Genomic DNA, 21,852 nt, shown 5'->3' with positions numbered 1-21,852 from the left:
CATGCACACTACGAATTTCGGGATGCCTACAGGGGGGCCTTAAGGCCGAAGGCACCCTTGTGTTTGTATTTCCTAAATTGCAGTTTCCTATTTGGAAATCACAATTTAGGAAATTAAAACCATTTCCTATTTAGCCCAAAGGCAGGAATGTAATTTCCTATTTGCGATTTCCTGATAATCGCTATTTAGGAAATGCAAAATAGGAATTTCGTACATCTGACCCTATGTTACCAGAATTGGCTGCCGAACAGATAGAAAGACATCTTTGCTCCACGAGTTCATGCACTTATTTGTCTCAGTGCATTCCATATGCCAGACAATGCATCCGTGACTACAAAGTGAGAAGCTGCTAAACATTGGGCCGGATATCTCGTCCACCTTGTTACAAATATGGCACCTGTAAAAGGCGAATGGGAAATCAGTCACGTTTGTGATGAGGTAACCAGTATGCCAACATTTAAATCAGGCCTATGATCTCTTACCATTACTTCGGTCAATGCAAGCCAGATATAAGGAGCCGCGGCAGAGTTCCCTGCTAGGCAGAACTGAGCTGCTCGGGCAGAGCTCTATTCAAGCCAAATGTAAGTAGCTGCGGCAGAGTTCCCTGCTAGGCAGAACTGAGATGCTCGGGCAGAGCTCTGTTCAAGCCAGATGTAAGTAGCTGCGGCAGAGTTCCCTGCTAGGCAGAACTGAGGTGCTCGGGGAGAGCTCTATTCAAGCCAGATGTAAGTAGCTGCGGCAAAGTTCCCTGCTAGGCAGAACTGAGGTGCTCGGGCAGAGCTCTATTCAAGCCAGATGTAAGTAGCTGCGGCAGAGTTCCCTGCCAGGCAGAACTGAGGTGCTCGGGTAGAGCTCTGTTCAAGCCAGATGTAAGGAGCTGCAGCAGAGTTCCCTGCCAGGCAGAACTGAGGTGCGCGGGCTGAGCTCGGTGCAGGCCAGATGTAAAGAGCTGAGGCACTGAAGTTCTCTGGAATGGAATAGCAGAACTGAAGTGTGCTGGGAGAGCTCGGTGCAAGCCAGATGTAAGGAGCTGAGGGAGAGTTCCCTGCTAGACAGAACTGAGGTGGGCTGGGAGAGCTCTGGATAAGCGAGGTGTAAGGAGTTGTGGCAGTCCCCTGCTGGGTGGAACTGAGGTGCGTGGGCAGAGGCCAGAGCTCTGTGCAAGTCGGAATTAAGGCGCGGCAGCAGAGTTCCCTGCTCGTTGGAACTGAGGTGTGCGGGCAGAACTCTGTGCAAGCCAGAATTAAGACGCTGCAGAAGAGTTACCTGCGAGATAGAACTGAGGTGTGTGGGCAGAGCTCTGTGCAAGCCAGATTTAAGGCACTGTGGCACAATTCCCTGCAAGGCAGAACTGAGGTGCGCGGGCAGTGCTCTGTGCAAGCCAGATGTATGCTGCGGCTGAGTTATCTGTCAGGCAGAACTGAAGTGCATTAACAGAGCTCTGTGCAGGCCAGATGCAAGGAGCTGAGGCAGAGTTCTCTGCTAGGCACTGTAGCTTTTGCAGCTTCATCAGCCATGGAATTCTCTGCAACGTGCATTTTTACATATTGATGACTCAAAAGCGTGTATCACATGAGTCAGAGGAAAACATACTTTTGGTTTGGGCACCTGTCCCCCAAAGCATCTTGTGCTTTACCGTGTACCCTTTTCAATCTCTGAATCCATTGTGGCTCCAGTAGTGTAGATACTCATTGCAAGACAGAACACAACAATATGAATCACACACTATGAGTGTGGGGAATCCAGGATCCATATTCTCAAGTGCCAGAGTTAGAGCTTTCAGTTGATTTAGCTGAGCTGTGCAGTCACCAAGTGTCTGTGCGTAGGTTTTATGAGGGTGGAATTCTCCATCCTGCATCCCGCCCTTTACTGCTGCACACATGGCAGAGTATTGGTGCTTTGTCCCTATGGCACACTGAGCAGAACCACCTGTATGGATGATGCAATCGTACTGATCTAGAGACATGACTTCTTTGGGCAGAGGATATTCGTGTTCATGAAGCAGATATGCTTCTGTTAGTAGTGTAGAATCAAATATGTAATCTACTTCTGTTAGTAAGTTGGCCCGTTGCATCCACCTGGGATGTGAAAGCTTTCGCGTTTGGAATGCTGACCTTTGTGACAGCCTCTAAGGCTGGAACAGGAGTCACAACAATTATAGTTTCCCCTGAGCCAATGATCTTTCTCACTACAGCAGTCTGTGCTGCCATTAGAATTTTCTGTCAGTGCAAAACACATCCCTGAATTGGTGTATAAATGAGATTTGCAATAGGTACAGTGTCTCCTTTGTTGAATGTTATATATGTGTGTCTTGATGCACCTGCAGTTATATGGATCACCAGGCTTGTGGTGTTTACATGTGTGTAAGTGTTTTGAAGCTAACAAGTCAGCCTGTACTGAACATAAAATTTGTGTGTTCAGATGGCCAATGTGTACTTGAAACGTCTGGACGAATCAAGTCGTAGAACAGTTTTACCCATCCTGCATAGTCTGCTATGTATGTTCTGCCAAAATTTAGAAAGCCCAATATTGATTGGAGTTACTTCAATGTGTTTGGCGCACACTTCTCAAGGAAATGTGTTGAGAGCTCTGTGCAAGCCACATGTAAGGAGCTACGGCAGAGTTCCCTGCTAGGCAGAACTGAGGTAGGCTGAGAAAGCTGTTTGCAAGTGAGGTGCACTAGCAGAACTCCGTGCAAGTCAGATTTTAGGCACGCTGGCAGAGCTATGTGCAAGCCAAAAATGAGGTGTGTGGCCAGTACCCTGTGGAAGTCCGAACTGAGGAGCGCTGCCAAGGTCTGTTCAGGTGTTAGTGATGAAAAAGCAGGGGCTACTGCAGGCCAGGAGTATATAGTCACCATGACTCCCTGAGAGCAGGAAGCAACTTTGAGTCCTGGACTTTCCTTCTACACATAATTCTTTGTGGATCACAGAGGATTATTATACCTGCTGCAAAGAACAGATCTGTATTTTATATGGATAGCTGAGTGGATTAGTAAAGCCAGCCTTTACCAGCACTTTAAAACAAATTAAATGTATGTGGGAGAGGAGCTGTGGAGAGATGAGGGGTACTTTTGTCAGGTTGTAGTGAGGGAATCCGTGGAGGTCACGGGGGGACGCCAATAAATATTGTTACACCGGGTGCCGCCAGTGCTAAAGCCAATCCTGTGTCTGCGAGGCAGGTATTAAATAAACGTAATGACTGGATTAATGACACAGAAATTCTGACCCCCCTATCAGACTGGGTTTAAATCCAAAGTTAGTACCACAGACCAAGTCCTGAGGTTTCTTCTTTTTGTCTGGAAGTACACCAAGTTGAGAGACAGCCACTTGAATATACCCTTTGTAGACCTTAGGTCAGCCTTCGATCTACTCCCCAGGGGATTGGTGTGGGCATCGCTCAAGACTATGGGGGTCCACGAAGGTCTCCTTGGTCAATTAATAAGATTACACCAAGATAATTATGCCTAAGTCGAGAGGTTCCACAGGGGCAATAGACAGATTGTATTTCTATTAGAAGGGGTTGTGTCCCTGAAATGCTCCTAATCTCTCAGACCCCAATGGGTCTGCTGCAACTACTGAACAATTTTAATATTTTCAGTGTCTCCAAGGATCTGGAGATTAATGTTACAAAGACAAACTCTAAGGTAATTATGCCTCATAAATCTTTTAGAAATGTTTTGTTCTTGAAACTGGGGTAACTGGAGCGTGTTTTTAGATTAGAGTACTTGGTTATCATGTTGGATAGCAGCGTTTCGTGGTCTCAAAAGCAAAGGATAGTGCTCCAGCACCAAGCATCAGCTATCTATAAAATACATCAGATACCAATCAACAAGAGCCCTACTCCCTGCCATAGACTTGTACAAGTTAAAGGCTCAATCTGCAGCCATATATGGTGCAGAAATTTGGGGCCATGTGAACGCTGAATGACTTACCTTGAGTGAGAACAAGTTTGTTCACTCACTCCTCCATCTACTCAAGAGCACACATCTAGTTCCCATGTTCCTTGATGTAGCACTTAAAAGAGTGGAACATATTTCTGGGCTAAGGCCTCTCTTATATTGGGTGAGGAGGTGCACTACAGAGGAGTTTATGTCATACAGAAATGTGGTAGAGGAATTGTTTCAAATAGACAAGAACATCACTTTTCCATGGTGTCAGCACGTCCAATCTTAGTTGGTAAGGATGGAACTTTTTGGTCTGATCCGAGATCTTTAAATCCATCTTCGAAAAAGCAACTGAAATCTCTTTACTGAGAGTACATCCTAGCTAATCTCCACTGGTCTCACTCTGGGGAGATTGTCAGCTCAGTTTGTGATCATCAAGGAGAGCCCTTACTATGAAGCTTTCCTGGATATCCCCCAACCGCGGCTGGCGAAGTCCCAGTATCTAAAGTTTCGATATGCACACTTGAAATAGAAACTTTTATATCTCTAGGGAATGCAGGCAGGTCTACTGACCCTACTGACGTCTAGCCAATGTGCAGCCCGCCCTCCAGAGGACATATAATCCATGTTTTGTTTTTCTGCCCCGCCTATGCCAAGCCAAGAAGAAAAAGGATTTGTCCATTGTGTAATCGATTAGGCTTCAGTGAACACTTGAAGCACTTAGGGCATTGAAGGGAGACACATCCATTGTTACCATGTCTACCTTGAGTAAATATTTATTTGCAGTAGAGCTGTTAAGGAAACAAAAAGATTAAAACATTTAAGACCTAATGAGTTCGTCTGCCTGGTACCGTGCTGGATTCCTATTAAGGAGTTGATTATTCTGAGTGCAACACTTTTTTTCTTGTGGCTAGTACAGCAAAAATATTGTCTGACGTTTTACAAGGTAGCTACTAGAACTTGGCTTGCACTTTTTATAGTTATTTTTTAAGAATGTTAATAACTTTTAAAATGTACGAATAATATTGATTGCTCTAGCAATTTACCTCGTATACTATTAATCTTAAAGCTGATACAGCTTAATTGATGATACAGCTTCATGGATGAATCTATTTGCACATTACTTCATACATTATGACCTATGCCATTTGCTCCTATTGACATCATAGTTTGAGGACAGCCTTTTAAACGCTTTTTAACATGTCTTTTACTAGATCATAATGGAAATATATCATGGTTGTATGTTTTTAAGGAATGACATTTTCCGAAATAAACATTTACTACACACTAGCTACGTTGTCATTCATCATTTTGGTGGAGAGGAGGTATTGTGTAGGTAGTGAGGTAGCGAAAACACTTAACAGCAGTGAGGCTGAACCACAGTGCAGACAGTACTCGGAGAAGGTGACGCAAACCTGAACATATAGTGAGCTGGCGGGATGCTCTCTCCATGGCAGCGCCCGCAAGTATATTTTGCCCAGGGCCCCACAAAAGATTCCGACTTGCCTGCCTTACAGTAGTTTATTTCTTCTCTGTGGGAAAACTGAGCAATGCAAAGTGCTAGGAAAACTACACAAAATCACTCGTAGGGTGAATAAAACACTCACTGAACTGTTTGTAGTGTGACTGACTAATAGAGCAGACTGGGGTGCTGGGAGCCAACACATAAACCAAGCTCTAAAGTAATAATCCAATTTATTATATGTTCCAACTTACCCAATAAACAGGGAGGTCAGGTGGAAGGGCATATGGAGAAGATGGACAATAGGAAAATGGAATCAAGGGAGACAATAGTAAATAATGGGTGAGTTGTCGCCCCTTGTATAAAGTTGGTTAAATAAGGGCGATGAAATGACACAGAACCTTTACCCAGCGCCCAGGTTCACAGGAAGCTCGCGGTCACTCATACTGACATGGGGAGCACATGAGGTAGATCCCTGAGATGAGCAGGTGCACAATGCAGCCCAATGAGGTGGGCCTGCAATCAACAGGTTTCAACTGTTCCCCCAGGAAATGAAAAGAGGTAAAGATATTGGCAGGTAAGCACAGCACCTCACTGGGCAAGTGAGAAGATTGATGTGAAATGTTCAAGGGTTTCAGAGTATGACACACAAGACAGAAAACATTCCTAGCATGGAGATAGATGAAAAGACACCTTTGATCTGCAAGTTCTTGCATATATTTATTTTCAATACATTCAATTTACTGGAGAATAAATCCACGATTACAATGTCATGTTTAGCAAACAATTTCTTACAAATACTGCTGGCACTGCAATGAGAAAACAATCATTTCAATCTTTACTTGTAGTAGGAGCAGATATCTGACTTTTTGGAGATGTATACAAACACAGAAAATTAACTAGAAAATCTATGCAAATTGTAGATTTTCATGAATAGTCGTCCTTCACAAAATTTATTCCTGCGTAGTATCCAATGGGAATTATGTTTCTATCTGGAGAAACACCCTTCTCCACACAGCCATGGATGTGCACACGCTACTTATCTTTCCTACCTTAGAAACACATTCACTTCATCATTTTTTGTAGAAAATGTACATGCATTTGTAGCGTGGTTATGGTTGTGCAAAACATTTTTGTGCACTTTCCTCTCCTTCCTGTCCACACCTATAAACTTCAAACTGAGCAAAAACAGCAATACTCCTAGACTTCCCTTACTCAGAAGTTCCATGCACAGTTCTCTTTAGATCCCTATTCTGCAGTGCAGGATCTGTAGTACATGGCCGCGGATGCTTTGTTTTGTGCACCTACACGGAATTAAGGTGCACACAAATGTCTGTGAATCTGCCAAATTGCTTACAAGTAGCACCACAAACAAGCATTTGCAATGCAATAGGTCTCGCATTTACGCGAGTTTCAGCTATTGACATTGCAAATAAAATGTCTTTTATTTTTGTTTTTAAAACATAAATAAAAGGCATTATCATTTACAATGCCAATAGCTTAAACTCGGGTAAATGCGAGACCTATTGCATTGCAAATGCTTGTTATGTTTGGAGTTTTTGTGAATAGTTGAGTTGAAGCCCAATGTTTTGGATTGGGTATCAGCTTTCTATTTAAGGACTGGTACGAGGAAGATGGGCAAGGATGTAATTGTCCCAGATACGTACCAGAAATTATATTCTTACAAGTCCTGGTCTTCCTTGTCCCAGTCCAGGTTACTTCATTCCATCCATTCCCTAGGAAGTGATTTATTTGGCTTCAAATGGAGATGGGGTTGGAAACAACAGGAAATAGGGATATTGTGCTTACTTTTTTCATGGCATGATAGGAGGTGAGGGAGAAAAAAGCCATACTGATGGGATCGTAATATTTTGACTGGCTGGCGTAAAACTTATGTGAGCAGCAGCGAATGCTTACTATGTAAAGATTGTGGCGAAGAAGATCAAGGACTCGGAGTAATGAGGATTGCTGGTTTTGTAACCTGGTCAACAGTTGCAACAAGTAGAAGTAACTTATTAGCATTGGCGTAGCAAGGGTGTCTGTTTTCACAAGGGTGGCCAATCAAGGAAAATGATTCCATCCTCTAGGTCTGGTAGTAAAAACGCCCATAATTGGGGTGCAGTGGGACGCTTACATCCCTGAGCTCTGGTGCCACTGCACCTGCTGCATGACTGGTAACTGCGCCTCTGCTTACGACTATTACCAACACCTTTGTGAATCAGTACTCCTGTCTCTGTATGTCAAACACAGTCACTGCATATCATTGTTTTCACGTTGTGTATACGAGAGGTTGAAACATTAACCTGACAAGCTATCAAGTTTCAACGTGCCAGCCCTACAGACGCCCCATTCATCTTTCATTGTAGTAGCCAGTCTCCGTTCTGGGAAAGATTTACTCGGTTGGTATACACGTCAAGCTCTTCGATGCCTTCAAAATGGGACAGAAGAGTGCTAGCACTGAAGGTACATTTTCAACATTTCACGTACAACATGGTGTGCAGCCTCCCTCCAATAAAGATTGACTCGGAGGCCCAGGCAGGCGTGTTGGAGGCGGGCCAGCCCACTGCTCAGGGTCACCGTGGGGTTGGGGTGGAGAGCTACGTGCTTCCTGTGCCCTCCACTGAAGATGTCTGCCTTGTTGCTGCGCCTGGCTGGAGCCGCCGCCCGGTCTGGAGGGAGGGTAGGCTGGATTCGTGGAGCGGCGGCGGTGGCTGCTGCAAAGAGACCGCTGTCTTCGGTCACAGGAACTTCCGGACAGTGCCGAAACTGTGCGGGTGAGAGATGGCACCGTGCGTTTCCGGTTAGGAGGGGGAAAGAGGAGAAAGGGAGCAGGGAAAGTGTATTTGACCCCAGGTACGGCAGGGTGGGGATCCTGTGGTTTAGACACGGCAGGGAATAGCAGGCGAAATGAACAAGCCACGAAGGGGCTGCGTGGGAGGACGATCGATCTGGAGGGGGGGGCAGTGTGCGTGGGTGGATCGGACTCTCCTCAGGAGGGCTGTGTAGGGGAATCGCGCAGTGCAGCGAGACAGCGTCGACTTCCAGGGGCAGATGAGGAACGGAGGGACCTGATGGAAGATCAAGTGAACTTTGCCGATAGATAGGAAGCAGTGAGAGACAAGAGAGAAAGGGAGGAGCCACGGGGGGAGGGCTGAGTGACTGAGGCGCAAAAGTGAAAGCAGGCTGGCAGGGGAGTGGTGTGCGATGTGCGATCAAGCAAGCAGAAAGACACATGGCGCTGCGCGCGTGCACGTTCACGTGCACTGTAGCTTTAGGCCACGGCAGCACTTTGAGAAGCCCACATATAAAATGTCTCTTCGAGCCTTTGGCTCGCGAGACCTAAAAAGGACGGCAGAAAGTTTAACATGGTACAAAAGGCACGCTCATACATTTTTAGAATGCATATTTTCTGCATTGTCATGATTGGCCACTGTGTATATATAGATATGGTATTTTTATAGCTTAAACCTAGCCAAAAGGCAGAGCAGCCTGTTGCTCCTGTAGGAGTTGCGTAAGTTTCAATTGAATGAAATTGACAACTGGGCAAACACTCATAGAGCCCGATATATAATGGACTGCACAGTTAAACAAAACATGACGCTTCGTATCAGATTGAATTGGATCAAAAATGGAAGCAACTGGAGGCAAACAGTTAAATCATTTGCAGGAATGAGAACACAAATAAGAAACTATTTAAAAGTAAATAGAACGAGATGTGATTTAAAATGGCGTCCTCTGTTCTGCAGGGTTTGCTGTGAGCCATCTTCTGCTGCATATCACTGTAATCACTGTAGTGTTTTACATCATAATGGCAACTCCGTGAGGAATGCAAAGCACAAGAGTAAGATGATGTGACGAGACCTGAGGGGAGGTGGAAGTGTTCTAAGAAACAGAGACAGAGGGTAGACCCCGCCTATAGGAAAGCCACAGAAGTCCATCTCCACTTCTTGCTATCTTGCTTCATTTATGCGGATTTGAGAAGATAGTCAATAAGTTCTACTAATATCACCCACTTCGTAGCCTTACATTGCATATGTTTCTCCCACGCTGTCTATTCAGAGCATATCCTACTCTGGTGATCAGCGCCAGATGCAATGTATCGGTACAGAACTGCCTACGAGGCTCTATGCAATAATAATAAATTCACTTTTGCATGTAGTGTTTTTCTGTATGTGGACAAGGGGAGGATGGGTTGACTATATAGTTGGGGACGTCAACACCTGCCAATGTCCCAGTGTTGAATCTGTGTGATGGACTCCTATTTTAGAAAGCAATGGTTTCTACCAAGCTCAGCTATGGGTGAACTTCCAGAAACATTTCAAGCACTTCCATAAGTGTTTGCACTGGGGCAAAAGCCTCTGGCAGGATGGAGCAGAGGGTAGGTTAACACAGGGTAAAACCTAACATTTCTCTACGTATAGATAGCTATGTATAATCAAGGAAATGGAGGTCTTGATTTGAAATGTTAGAAAACAGCTACCAGCACTGAAGTGGCAGATATCAGAAACATAATAATACGGTAATCTTCTTCTGGAGGCAATACAATGAGTTCCAGTGCTGAAGGTCAGTCCTCACTAATTGCTGTAATATGCACCTGTATGTGCTTAGAGGGAAGAGTGTGGTAGCTTGAGCAACTTCTTTTCCTGCAAGATTTTTCCAAAGAGATTAGCGGCTTCCATTGCACAGCCCCAGTGGATCGTCAAGCCAAAGCCCCCGTGCCCATAGTTATGGATCACCTGCGGAAGATAAAAGAGAAAGACACAAATTGGAACTTACAGTAAAAATACAAAACAATGTCAGGGCACCTGATGGAAACCTACACGTGTAGGGTCTGGACTGAGGTCCCACTGCAAAAGCACTCACAAAGAAAATGGAGATGCTGAGTTGCAAGAGTGAGAGTGATCTGGCTGTCCTCCCGTCTCAACTGCAAGAGCTGCTTCGAGGTGATGGCGCTCAGACCAGAAACCTCACACATGCCAAGAAAGTCACAAGGAAGGCCTGTGAGTGCCAATTAAATATTTAGTGAACTTTAGATCTATTATTTAGACCTGATAAAGTTATCAAGATGATCACTAGCCAGGCAAAGGGTTTATTATGGACAATGGGGATGCATTTTAGTTTTCCTGTGACGTTTGGCAGCTTGGATTAATGCGGCAATACACTAGTCATGAACAGATGGCAAATGTAGCCAATAGTAAACATAATTCCTGCAAAACTTTACATGAATGCAGCATTGGTTGGTATTTGATTTAGATTTCACAGCCCAGGTTAACAACAATCCGGTTTTATCACCTCTGAGATTTAACATCAGGTCACTTAAGGCGATTAGTAGAAGGTCAGACTCTACAATCACTAGCCTGCTCGATTGCCCGGCCAACAAATGACTGACAGGTAGAGCTCTAGGAAAGGGGCTACATTCACTTAAATAGATACCATGAAGAGTGGCATTGTCAGTGGTGGGTTTCAGAAACAACTGAAGATGTGTAATAATTCTCTGTTGTTTTAATGGAGTCTGACAATTACCAGGGTCAGAGTAACACCTGCGAGCAAAGTAAAAAAAGAAATCTTAGTACCGAGAGCGCTGACAGAGTTGCCCCACTGAAACCGACAAGACCTCCAAACAAGCCAGCTGGTACACCCCAGAACTCAGGACCACCAAGTGCAACTGCCACCAACTGGAGAAACAATAGAGTGCCACTATAAACCCCACCGTCAGAGCAACTCACAAAACAGCAACTTCCACCGGCAAATCAATGAAGCCAAGAAAGCAACCATTACCACCAGAATCGACTCCACGGCCAACCATACAAAGGAACTCTTCAGAATAGTCAAAGAATTCTTCAACCCACCAGCCATAGAGAACATCATCTACCCCTCCCAAGAACTCTGTGATATCCTCTACGACTACTTCCACAGCAAGATCATCAATATCTACAACAATTTCAACCTCCAACCCGCCACCCTCTGCATCAGACGTCTTCAATCTGTGGGGCACGACCCCCAGGGGGGCCATGGAGTCCTGGGAAGGGGGTCACACATTTCCCAGCCTCACTTGTGCTTGTATTCTAAAATATTTCCTTTGGTTTTGGAAAAAGACAGCCGTCCTGGCACAGCTAATTTCCATCATTTGAAATGCTTCTGCTGAGTCTCCTGTGCTCTGAAAAGCTTGTGTGCCAGGGTGCCTGCTTGCCTGAAAGAAATGCAAATGTGCCCCATTAGTTAATCTGCAAGTGTAAAGGCGTGCTTAGGACCCGGTGAATCACTCCAAGCTTTGTGATGACAAAGAGGTGTTTTTTTTGAGTGGTAGTGCAAAGAGTTAACAACTGAAGTGTTTGCTTGTAATCGTATTTGAATTTACACAGCAGCCCTCAGTACCCCTATGGAGGTGTTAAAGGGACAGTTATGTAAAAAAGAAATTGCATTACATACTCCCTGGTATTACTAAAATCTACATTTTGGAAGCACCATTTTATGGTAAAACTATTTCGTATAAGTCTATATTTATTGTGTGTAATGCAATGCAAAGATAAAATAATAACTTACATCATCATCATCATCATAACTTTATTCGACGGTTGAGTCATCAAAGTACAACATATAAACTTACATACTCATTACTCATAGTGCTTTCTGTCACAGGCTGTGACCTTGTTGCACTAAAAATACCTTATTTCTCACTGCACCAACCAAGATTTAATTCTGTGTCTCTCTGGTTACACACAGACCTCCGCAGTGCATTAACTAATAGAGGTTTCATAATGTACTACAGTGCATTTCCCACTAACTAACAACTTATTACATTTATTTTTCATTTACACTGCCCATTATTTGATAAGTAGGTACCTGATGGTGAAAGATCTAAAAACATACACAATATTCCCCGAAAATGGACACGAGTATGGGGGAAATTGAATACTTATCGGGGTAATATATGCGCCCCTCCACCTGAAGAATCAGATCCGGACTTGAGTGACTGATAACCAGAAAACAAGCACACCACGAGCAGCCCCCTGCGGGAGGCATGGGACCTCGGAACTGATATAGCGAGGGGATGGGTAAAACTGTATTTATATTTCAAAGTTCAAAATATCTTTATTTCGGCCAACCTGGCCATAAAAGTACATTCAGAAATGCAACACATTTCATACAGTTTTGTTATACAAAATGAAATAAAGTGCTGGACAGTGCAATATTAAAAGATCTCAGGGAAAACATTAAAAACTACTCATTTTATATAATAAAAGAGGATAAAAAATGTTTAAAAATGGAAAAGAATCCGATTAAACCAGACTAGGTTTTAAAACAGTAGAACGAACACACCACATAGAGAATATGTATCGGGAGACTGAATACACAATAGGGAGGCTGGTATCATATTTTAATATCCTATATGCTTCCACACAGTGGTTTGTCCCAAGATTCCGGCAGACCTGTTGGAGCCATCGGTGCCTAATCTTCTTGTATACCGGACAAACAAACAGTACATGTTGGTCCGTTTCGGAGATGCTCTCGCAAACCGGACACCCCTTGGACTGTGCACCCCCCCCCCAATTATTTGTGAAGGCGCGGAGTGGTAAAACCCCGTGCCTAAATTGCAAATAACGTTTTTTAGCTAGTGGGGGTTGAATAGCGTCAAGAACAGGTTCTAGCCTGTATTTGTCCTTGACTTCTAAAAATTGTGCATTCAGTATACCAGTGGTGGAATTCCCCTTGATCTGATTTATCTTAAATTCTCTAAAAAGCTTTAAAAGAGCATTCCTGGGAATTGTCGGCAGGATACTTCAGCGTTGGCCCATAGGTCACCCAACCTTAGAGCAACTAAGGTATTTTTGATATAGGCTAACCATGGAATTTTGCCCGCCCTCTGCAAATTCATAACCTCCTTCATCTCATCCTTGAAAGCCACTAATTCTGGTGTGCACCATAGACATCTCCAGAGGAGAAGGGGCCTGAGGGCAACTTCCTCAGCAATTGGACCGACCCCAAGGTCCATACGGAGTGGCATCAGTGGTGTGCTTTTCGGGAGGCCTAGGATCTGTCTAATAAAGAAATGTTCATTCCTAGAAAGGGAATCAGAAGGTTGATAACCCCAAATTTCTGCCCCATATAGGGCCGCCCCCCTTGCTTGTGTCTTGTAAATTTCCATAACTGGGCTAACCATTTTATGGGTATTTTTCTTGAGCATCTTAGCCAGTCCCCCCGAAGTTTGTGCTAATCTTAAACTGGCCTTCCTAATTTGAGCATGCCACTGCATTTTATCAGTGAGGGTTACTCCTAGGTAGTCGAAAAACTGTAACTTTTTCCAGTGGTTTCCCATCTAAGCAGGGATTTGGGCGTGTGGAGTCGCCTGCATTAAAAACCATGTATTTGGTCTTTAAAGAGTTTATCTCCAAACCCCTACTTTTGCAAATCTAGGACCCGCTGAATTCCCATTGGGGATTTGGATAATAGCAGAGTGTCATCTACTATGTACAGTGATGTCATTTGATATATTCTGTCAACTAATCTATGTAATGGTCAATAATGGTGAACTGTTCTGCTTGTTGTGTATAATAATCACAATTAAAATTTTATTTAAAAAAATGAAAAAACCCCAAAACATACAGAATATTTAGGGCTTATTTATGAGAAGTTTCTGACCCCAGAGCATCCGATTTTTGATGCTCCGGCAGCGCAAGCGTCTCAATCATATCTATTAGGTGGCGTAAAGATACGATGCATGGCTTTGCATGGCCTCATAGATATGGAGTAAGACAATGCAGGGCAAGTCGCTTCCTTGCCTAACTCTGCATCAAGAAAGTGTTCTATGGGCGCTGCATGGGGGTTCACATGCAACACCCATGGATTTTGATGCACCATATTTACAAAATCACTTAAACCTGGGGCCGCAGCAAAAACGTACGTCTCCCAGTGAAAACATTTCTCCTCATGTTTTCCTCTTTCCATGTGTGCTGCATTCTGCAGCTCACATAGAAAGAGGAAAACACCTCTCAGGATTATCGTTGTGAGCAATTTGTGCGCCAACACATGGGGAACGGACAAGAATGCAGCGTATTTCATAAATATGGTGCATTCCTGATGATTCACATTGGCATAGGGCAGCGCAGCAACAAGACTTGCAGCGTGCCCTATGCCAATTCCTCAAAAATGAGGCCCTTTGTTTTTAGCTACATCTTTGGCCACGCTACCACGCTCACTTCCCTTTGGTTTGCTAAACACTGTTTAATAATATTTCCCCATTGGAAAAATTGTTTTGTGTGGGAATTGGGGGTGTTTTATGGTTGTTGATGGGGAGTACCAGGTTCTAGAAATTTTTGTCAGGAGGGGGGTCCTTACTCATAAAAAAGTTTGACAAGGGGGTCTCGGCATCAAAATGTTTGAAAACCTCTGCTCTACACCGATGACCGCAACCAACCAGTGAACGTCAGCCAAATCATTACCACCTGGTCCCCACTCGCTGCACTGACCACCTCAGCTATCATGTACTCTATCCACTCTGACATGCCCACTGACCCTTGCCCCCAACAACTCTACAACCTTACAATGAACCAATCAGCACACAACTCACCAGCATCCTCAACACCTCCATCTCCACAGCAACCTTCCAGGATAGATGGAAACACGCATACGTCAGACCCCTCCTAAAGAAAGCCTCCACTTACCCCAACAATCCACAAAGGTATCGTCTGATCTACCCGCTTCCATAACCAGACAAAGTACTTGAGAAAGCCATCAACCAGCAGCTCACCAAATTCCTGGAACAAAACCACCTACTGGACGCCATACAATCAGGATTCCATGCCAACCAAAGGACTGAAACCACGCTGCTTACCGCCACAAACAAAATAAGACCACTCCTCGATCGCGGAGAAACTGTGAACCAGATCTTATTTGACCTCTTCGCAGCATTCAACACCATCTCCCACAGCACCCTCATCAACAAACTGCACAATATAGGCATGCAGCAAGATTCCATTAAGTGGGTCGCCTCCTTCCTTACAGAATGGACACAAAGCATTTGACTCCGCACCCAAAGACATCATATGTGCCGTACCACAAGGATCTTCCCTCCACCCTTCCCTGTTAAACATCTACATGACCCCCGCTCGCAGACTTGATCAGATTGCAGGGACTCTACATAATTTCCTACGCAGACGACACCCAACTGATCCTCTTGTTCATCAAGGACCCCTCCAACACCAAAACCAACTTCTGTAACGCCATGACCAACGTTGTCAAATAGATGAGAGACAACTGCCTCCAACTCAACGCCGACAAAACTGAAGTACTGATCTTCAGGAAGAACACCTCCCCATGTAACCATAGTTGGTGGCCTGCAGAACTCAGACATACACCCAGGATGACCAACCATACATTCAACCTCGGCATTATCTGGACAGCCAACTCACCTTGAAACGACAAGTAAACGCAGTCACCTCCTTCTCCCTCCACATTCTTCGCATGCTCCCCAGAATCTTCAGATGGATTCCAACCAACACCAGAAGGACCATCACCCAGGCCCTGGGCACCAGCAGCCTCAACTACGGCTACACCCTCTACGATGGCATCTCCACCCAGCTCCTCAGAAGACTCCAGACCTTACAGAACACTGCAGCCAAACTCATCCTGGACCTCCCCCCCAAACGAACCCACATCGCTCCCCACCTGAGATACCGCCACTGGCTCCCCACCCAGAAGAGATGCCAGTTCAGGATCCTCACGCATGCCTACAAAGCCCTCATTGACCTAGTACCTGCCTACAGAAAGAAAGAAAATGGACCAGAGTTTCGATAGACCATCTCAAGTGCTGGTCCAGTCATTCATGGGAATTTATATTGATGGACTTTTTATTTATTCTAACTTTCAAATATAGACTTAAGGGTAAGGATAATAATACACATCATACAATCTCTATAGGGATAAAATGGCCTCTTCCTGATGTAAGCTTTAAGTACAGTGCGTTTAAACTTAATTCACCTCCACATTGCACCTAAAGCTGTGAGACACTGCCCAATTTATCAGAATATTTTCCATCAACTTGACTCCAAAACAGATCTACACCGCCAAATTTAAGATTGTCCAAATACCTCTTTTGAAGGATCCACTGCATGGTAATATAACATTACGTGACATGTATTGGCTAATGTAACGCAACTGCAAGGGGAGGGGGAGAACTGTTGCCATAATTGTTATCTATATTTGCAATGTGGAATTTGCTAAGCGAGGAGTACTTTCAAAATATATGACTTATGTAAGATAATAAAAGATCTGAGATTTGGATCTCAGTGTGTGTGCCAGAGAGGTATTACAGAAGGGTGCAAACACTACACATTAAAGGTATTGATTAGTTTATCTATTTAAGACAGCAAGTCAGTCAGTGAAAAATGTTTACTCAGGGTAAAACCAAAAAAGATGTATATAAATTCAGTTTATAACCATGGAACCCTCCTACTCATACCAATATACCAAACATGTTCACCCCACTCTAAACCATTTTAAGCATTAAGACCCTCATTACGAGTGTGCTATTACCTCGAGCTGAAATATCAGGGGACCAAAACCCATGAATTCTGTTATCCGTGCACCAAATTCTGCCAATTACATGTTTTTGCTCTGAAATGAGGACTAATTCACAGGCCTGTAACTGAGTATCTTTTTCCTTATATTTTTTTCCCTTTACAGCAAGAAAACCTCTGACATTTCCCACCTGCTCCGAGCCTGTAAATGTATCGGCGTGAGGCAAATGGAGTGAAGTGGAGTGGGGCAAATGGGGGGTGGGGTCAGGCAGGCTTAAGCCTATCCAGTGGGAGCACTGGCTGCTCCCTTCTTGCTGCTGCAGGAGGTCAGGCAAGAGCCAGGCTGAGCATCTGCTCACGAAAAAACAGAGGGCCCAGTTCTTTGGGCCAGTAAATATTTTATCTGGAGTTTGCAGACACAATTTCCCCCCCGCCACATTACCATGGCGGGGTGTGGGACCCCGGCAGACAGGAAGACCATCCGCCGGTATTCCGCCAGAAGGCAATCCGCCCGATTGCCTACCGGGCGGAAAAGCAGTTTATAGGGTGGCAGTATCTGGTAGACACCGCCATCCATATTATTATGCAGGCGGGCACCTGCCTTTCCGCGGCGAAAGGCAGATGCTGTTTGACATTGGGGGTCCGTAGCGGGCCCCCAGGGATTCTGGGGGGTGGGGGGTGCACATGGGGGGTACCTGTGGTACCCCCCTGTATTTCAATGTACAACGTGGCAGGCACCGCGCGGTGCCTGTCACGTAGTGCATTGAAAGGCAAAGGCTGCCTTTGTGGCATTGAAGCGGGCAGTGCACTCTGCACCGCCCGCCGCGTTGTTGCAGATGCGCCATGCGCCCGCCAGTGTGGCGGGCGCATGCTAATCGGGAGTGCGGGACCGCCGCACCCTCAGCGGGCGGTCCGGTTTCCCGAGGGTATGGCGGGCAGACAAAGTGCAAATGCAGGAAGTATCATACATCGCTCTCATAAGCAATGGTGCCACCCTTATGTCAGTTTAAAAGCAACAAGTGAGTGACGCAACTGAAAGAAGAAAGTGATCAGCACAATTAGCTTTCAAGCCCACTACCCAAGCCTAATCACACAAATGGGAAAATAACAAACTATCAATAACAGAGGGTACTCATCGCCTTAAAGTAAATCATGTGCTGGGTGTGACCAGAGCTGTATATTGTATCTAAAGAGTCAATAGATGAGCTTTAACTTACATTATTATACTAACAGCACCATTAACACAGGATCACTTAATGTAAATCAATCACTTGCACTTACGAAGGTCATTCTACAGCGTCCAATTCTCTTCCCATTGATTTTTCTCTATTATATACAAAGCCAGACAGGGAACACATGAGACATTCTCATATACATGCTAATGGGGCTCGAGCTAAGGCGGGGGTGACATTTACGCTCAATGAGCTCTTTGTCTAGCTTTAAACCTGGGGTCCAAAAACATAACACTCCCTAATCACTGTTTTTAAATTTGCTGATGATTTCTAGGTTGCACAAACTGCAGAACCTTATGGCTGCAAATTCTCCTATACACTGATAAAGATTAAGCCCTACTAAAGTTTATGGCATATGCATGTTTTTAATTTAAAACTAGCCAATTGCGAAATGATGGCTTTATTGAATCCGAGACAAATGTCGGACAAAAAATAAACAAGCATACACACACGCGCACACACACGTGCGCGCAAGGTGGCGTAACGAAACTTAAGGGGGCCCCTCCTGCAGGGTTCATAGAGGGGCCTCGCCTCCGAACTCAATCAGGAGCTCTCAAGCCAGGATACTATGCTGAAGGGCCCCCAGCACCGCGGGGCCTATGTTACACCACTGAGCTGCGGCCCCGGTTTTACAGGGTGGAAATATGTGGAATTTCCAATGCCGTGGTGTTTGATGATGTCATTCACCACCTGCTCTAAGCAGGTGGTGAATGGGAGCAGGAGGGCCTGAATGGGAGCATAGAGGAGGGCCAGGCAGGGGCTGGGCTGCATTTATGTCCACAGTGCCTGATTCTTAGGAGGTTTTACCAGGCACATTTTTAGCTGGTAAAATCTGGCCCAGGGCTCTCGCACCTAGTTAACTTTGGTGAGGGAATACCAAGGTATCCCACACGGAAAAAAGGCTCTGGCCGATTCAGAATATAGCCATCAATCAATAAAACAGGATAGAGCGTAGCCAATCACCCACGAGGGTATCTAGGCGCTGAGCCATAAAAGACAAGTTGGCATAGGGAGATGCTAAAGTTCAGTGACAAGAAAGGATTAATGAAGGGGAGAAGAAAGACTGATGTGAAATACAGAATTACGAAATGAAACACAAAAATGTTGTCTTGTTACCATGTCTTTTAAAACGCTACAACTCTATTCAAATGCTGGGTGTTTATAGTGGGGACATACTAGGTCAGAATTCAAGCTGGTGGCTTTAGCATCTATGCACAGTACTCTGGCTCTAAAAGGACACTGCATCGCAAACTTCACGTATGAGAACATGCCTCCCTCTCGTAGACGTCACAGCAATATTTTCATGTACGTCAGGAGAGCAGACCATAGTACCACCCTGCAGTCAACCTAATTATGGCACTATGTCTCCACCCTCATGAATGGTGTTCTCCAAGAAAGCCATCAACACATTTCTCTTCATATCCAAGATCCACAATCTGCCAGACCACCTGCCTGCATGGATACCCACAAGTGCCCCAAAGGCTACCTACAAGCATCCCAAAAGCTGATGCGCCTGTGCAGTAGAGCATGAACCCTTTACTCTTGATGCATTTGATTTATTTATACATTCAAGAAGAGATTTGTTTAGAGACACTCCTGTGCATGTGAATTAGTAGAAGGATGCCCTCTGAGGAATCAATCACAGCTTGTTTTTCAAACAAAACGTGGATCAGAAACAGAGAACACAACTCAGAAGGACGTATCACATGAATTGTGCTTGTGACAAAAACAACTCAGTCTTTTGATGCACAAAGAATGTTAAAATTGTGACCTCAACGATTCTTCTGTAAGCCAAATATCCTACGATAATGCCCCTGGCTAGTCAATCTTCGGTGCTGAACCCCTCAAACTGTGCCTCGAGAACTTCATACATGATGGTCTAAAGAACAATAAACTAATCATTTTAAAAAGTGTTTTATGCTTTGCCACTATGTCAGAGAAGGGTATATAATCGGAGTCACAATAACAACGAGAGGGTGAGGGACAGTCACTCTTGATCCCCCATGGTTAATGATACATCAACAACAAAAGAGTGAACAAAGTAAGGAGCAAACTAGAAGTAACAGCGTGAGCAAAAAGTTGTGTTTTTAAGAGAACCCTCACTCACCAACCTGGTTGGTGACATGCTTCATCATCGGGTTCCACCAGAGAGGCCGAATGCCTCTCTGGTGTGCTACAACGCCTGAACTACAGCGGAGCTGGTTTTTGATGGAAAGGGGAGTGAAAAATTTAAAAGGTGAGTGGTTTTAACCAATAACCAATTTAATTTTGGCAAACCAAATACCGAACTAAAAACAAGTGGGTTGGACAGAAGCCGGCCAATTAGGTGGGACAAGGCTTATCCAAATGGGGGAAGGTCAACATGTTTCTGCTTAATGAGCCCAGTCGGCTAAGCATTCATCAGGACCATAGGGAACACCACGGCGGTATGCACACGCTAAGGTGCACCCAAACCAATGGTGTGTTAGAGCGGTAGGACTCACTGTTTTACCGCATGAGCCATCCTGTAATTAAGGGGCTAGTAACGCCTGTAAAAGGAAAAAACAGACATAACACACATAAAGACATATACATATAGACACATTGTGTCACTTGAATATCTTATGCTTTACGTGATTCAGGTGAACACAATTGGTTGGCCCATGCTGTGAAGGGGGAGTGGGTGTCAAATAACGTTAAGTGGTTATCAAGACTCCCACACAAAAAAAAGAGAGTGGTGCTCTGTGTGAGCTGTGGGACCTGTACTTTTATCAACGTGTTTTCGTAGTGGTCCTGCGCACAAATTGTGTCAGTGAAGTCAAAATAACAATGTATTGACTAGCCGGCCAGCGATGTGCTGTCGGCGTGGGCTATATTAGCCGTAGTGTTTGCCTTTAAAAATATATATACACACATATATACATATATAGCGGACTCGTGCCAGTGGAGTACATGCTGAAATGAGCACACATGGTGTTTGCCAGGCGCTGTTGCTCCAGTGCATGACTATCAATTTGGTACTAAAAACAACAACAACATGGAAAAAAAGGGGGCTGAATTCTTACTCAGTAAACCAGTATTTGTTGCGTCATGGGTCCGAGAGGGGGGTAGTGAGCTATAGTATCTATGGGAGTAGATAAATAAGAGAACCTTGTTGGTCTGGGTACTCGTAAAAGAAACTCACTGGGACCAGAGGGACGCGATGGTAAAGGGAAACTACTTACTTCCATGCTCGCACACTCCCGCAAGGTACCTGGATCGGTCCTGCTCGGCCCGGATCTTGGTGAGTATGGAGTGAGAGCCGGAATAAATACAGATGCAAACCTTTCACGTGATGCGGAAATGCGTGTCACGTGATAGCAACAGCATCCGTGAACGCGTGACATCATCAACAGGGGCGTGTGTTGGCGGCCGAGCCCCCAGACCTAGTCCCATTGGGATTGGTAGTTTAGAAAGTGGTGGGCTGAAGTAAGATATGTTAGTTTTTTCAGCGAGCATGACAAATAATGGCGACAATATTTCGTCATGTTTACTTATGTTTGGAAATGGCCGGTGATTGTTGACTACTTTAAAATGCCACGTGATATCTGAAAACTTTTCAAAGAAAAAAATTTTTCCTTTACACTTTACGGGAGGGTTCCCTAAGTGATTACTGGTTTAATGAGGACATTAAAGAGAGGCGCTTTGCGTTTAGTGTCTGATGGTGACCCACTGCATTGGTCAGTTCCGATGAGAACATAGGGGGTCTAAAGGAATCCTAGGCAGTGCTACAAAGAG

General features: G+C 44.7%; 1 protein-coding gene across 2 annotated transcripts in view; it reads right to left on the bottom strand.

Annotated features, from left to right (window-relative positions):
* Positions 1–6,042: 6,042 nt before the first annotated feature.
* Positions 6,043–21,852, bottom strand: part of DAO (D-amino acid oxidase) — a 234,702-nt gene continuing 218,892 nt past the window's right edge. For both annotated transcript variants that reach the window (XM_085635422.1, XM_085635423.1), the window contains exon 11: positions 6,043–10,084. In XM_085635422.1, coding sequence (XP_085491548.1) covers positions 9,953–10,084 — 132 coding nt within the window. In that variant the 3' untranslated portion in view covers positions 6,043–9,952. The remainder of the gene's footprint in view (positions 10,085–21,852) is intronic.

This window comes from Triturus cristatus, chromosome 11 (assembly GCF_964204655.1).
Source record: "Triturus cristatus chromosome 11, aTriCri1.1, whole genome shotgun sequence".
NCBI classification, from domain to species: domain Eukaryota; kingdom Metazoa; phylum Chordata; class Amphibia; order Caudata; family Salamandridae; genus Triturus; species Triturus cristatus.
Note: the sequence above shows the minus strand (reverse complement) of the source record. Positions and strands in the feature narration are given on the sequence as shown.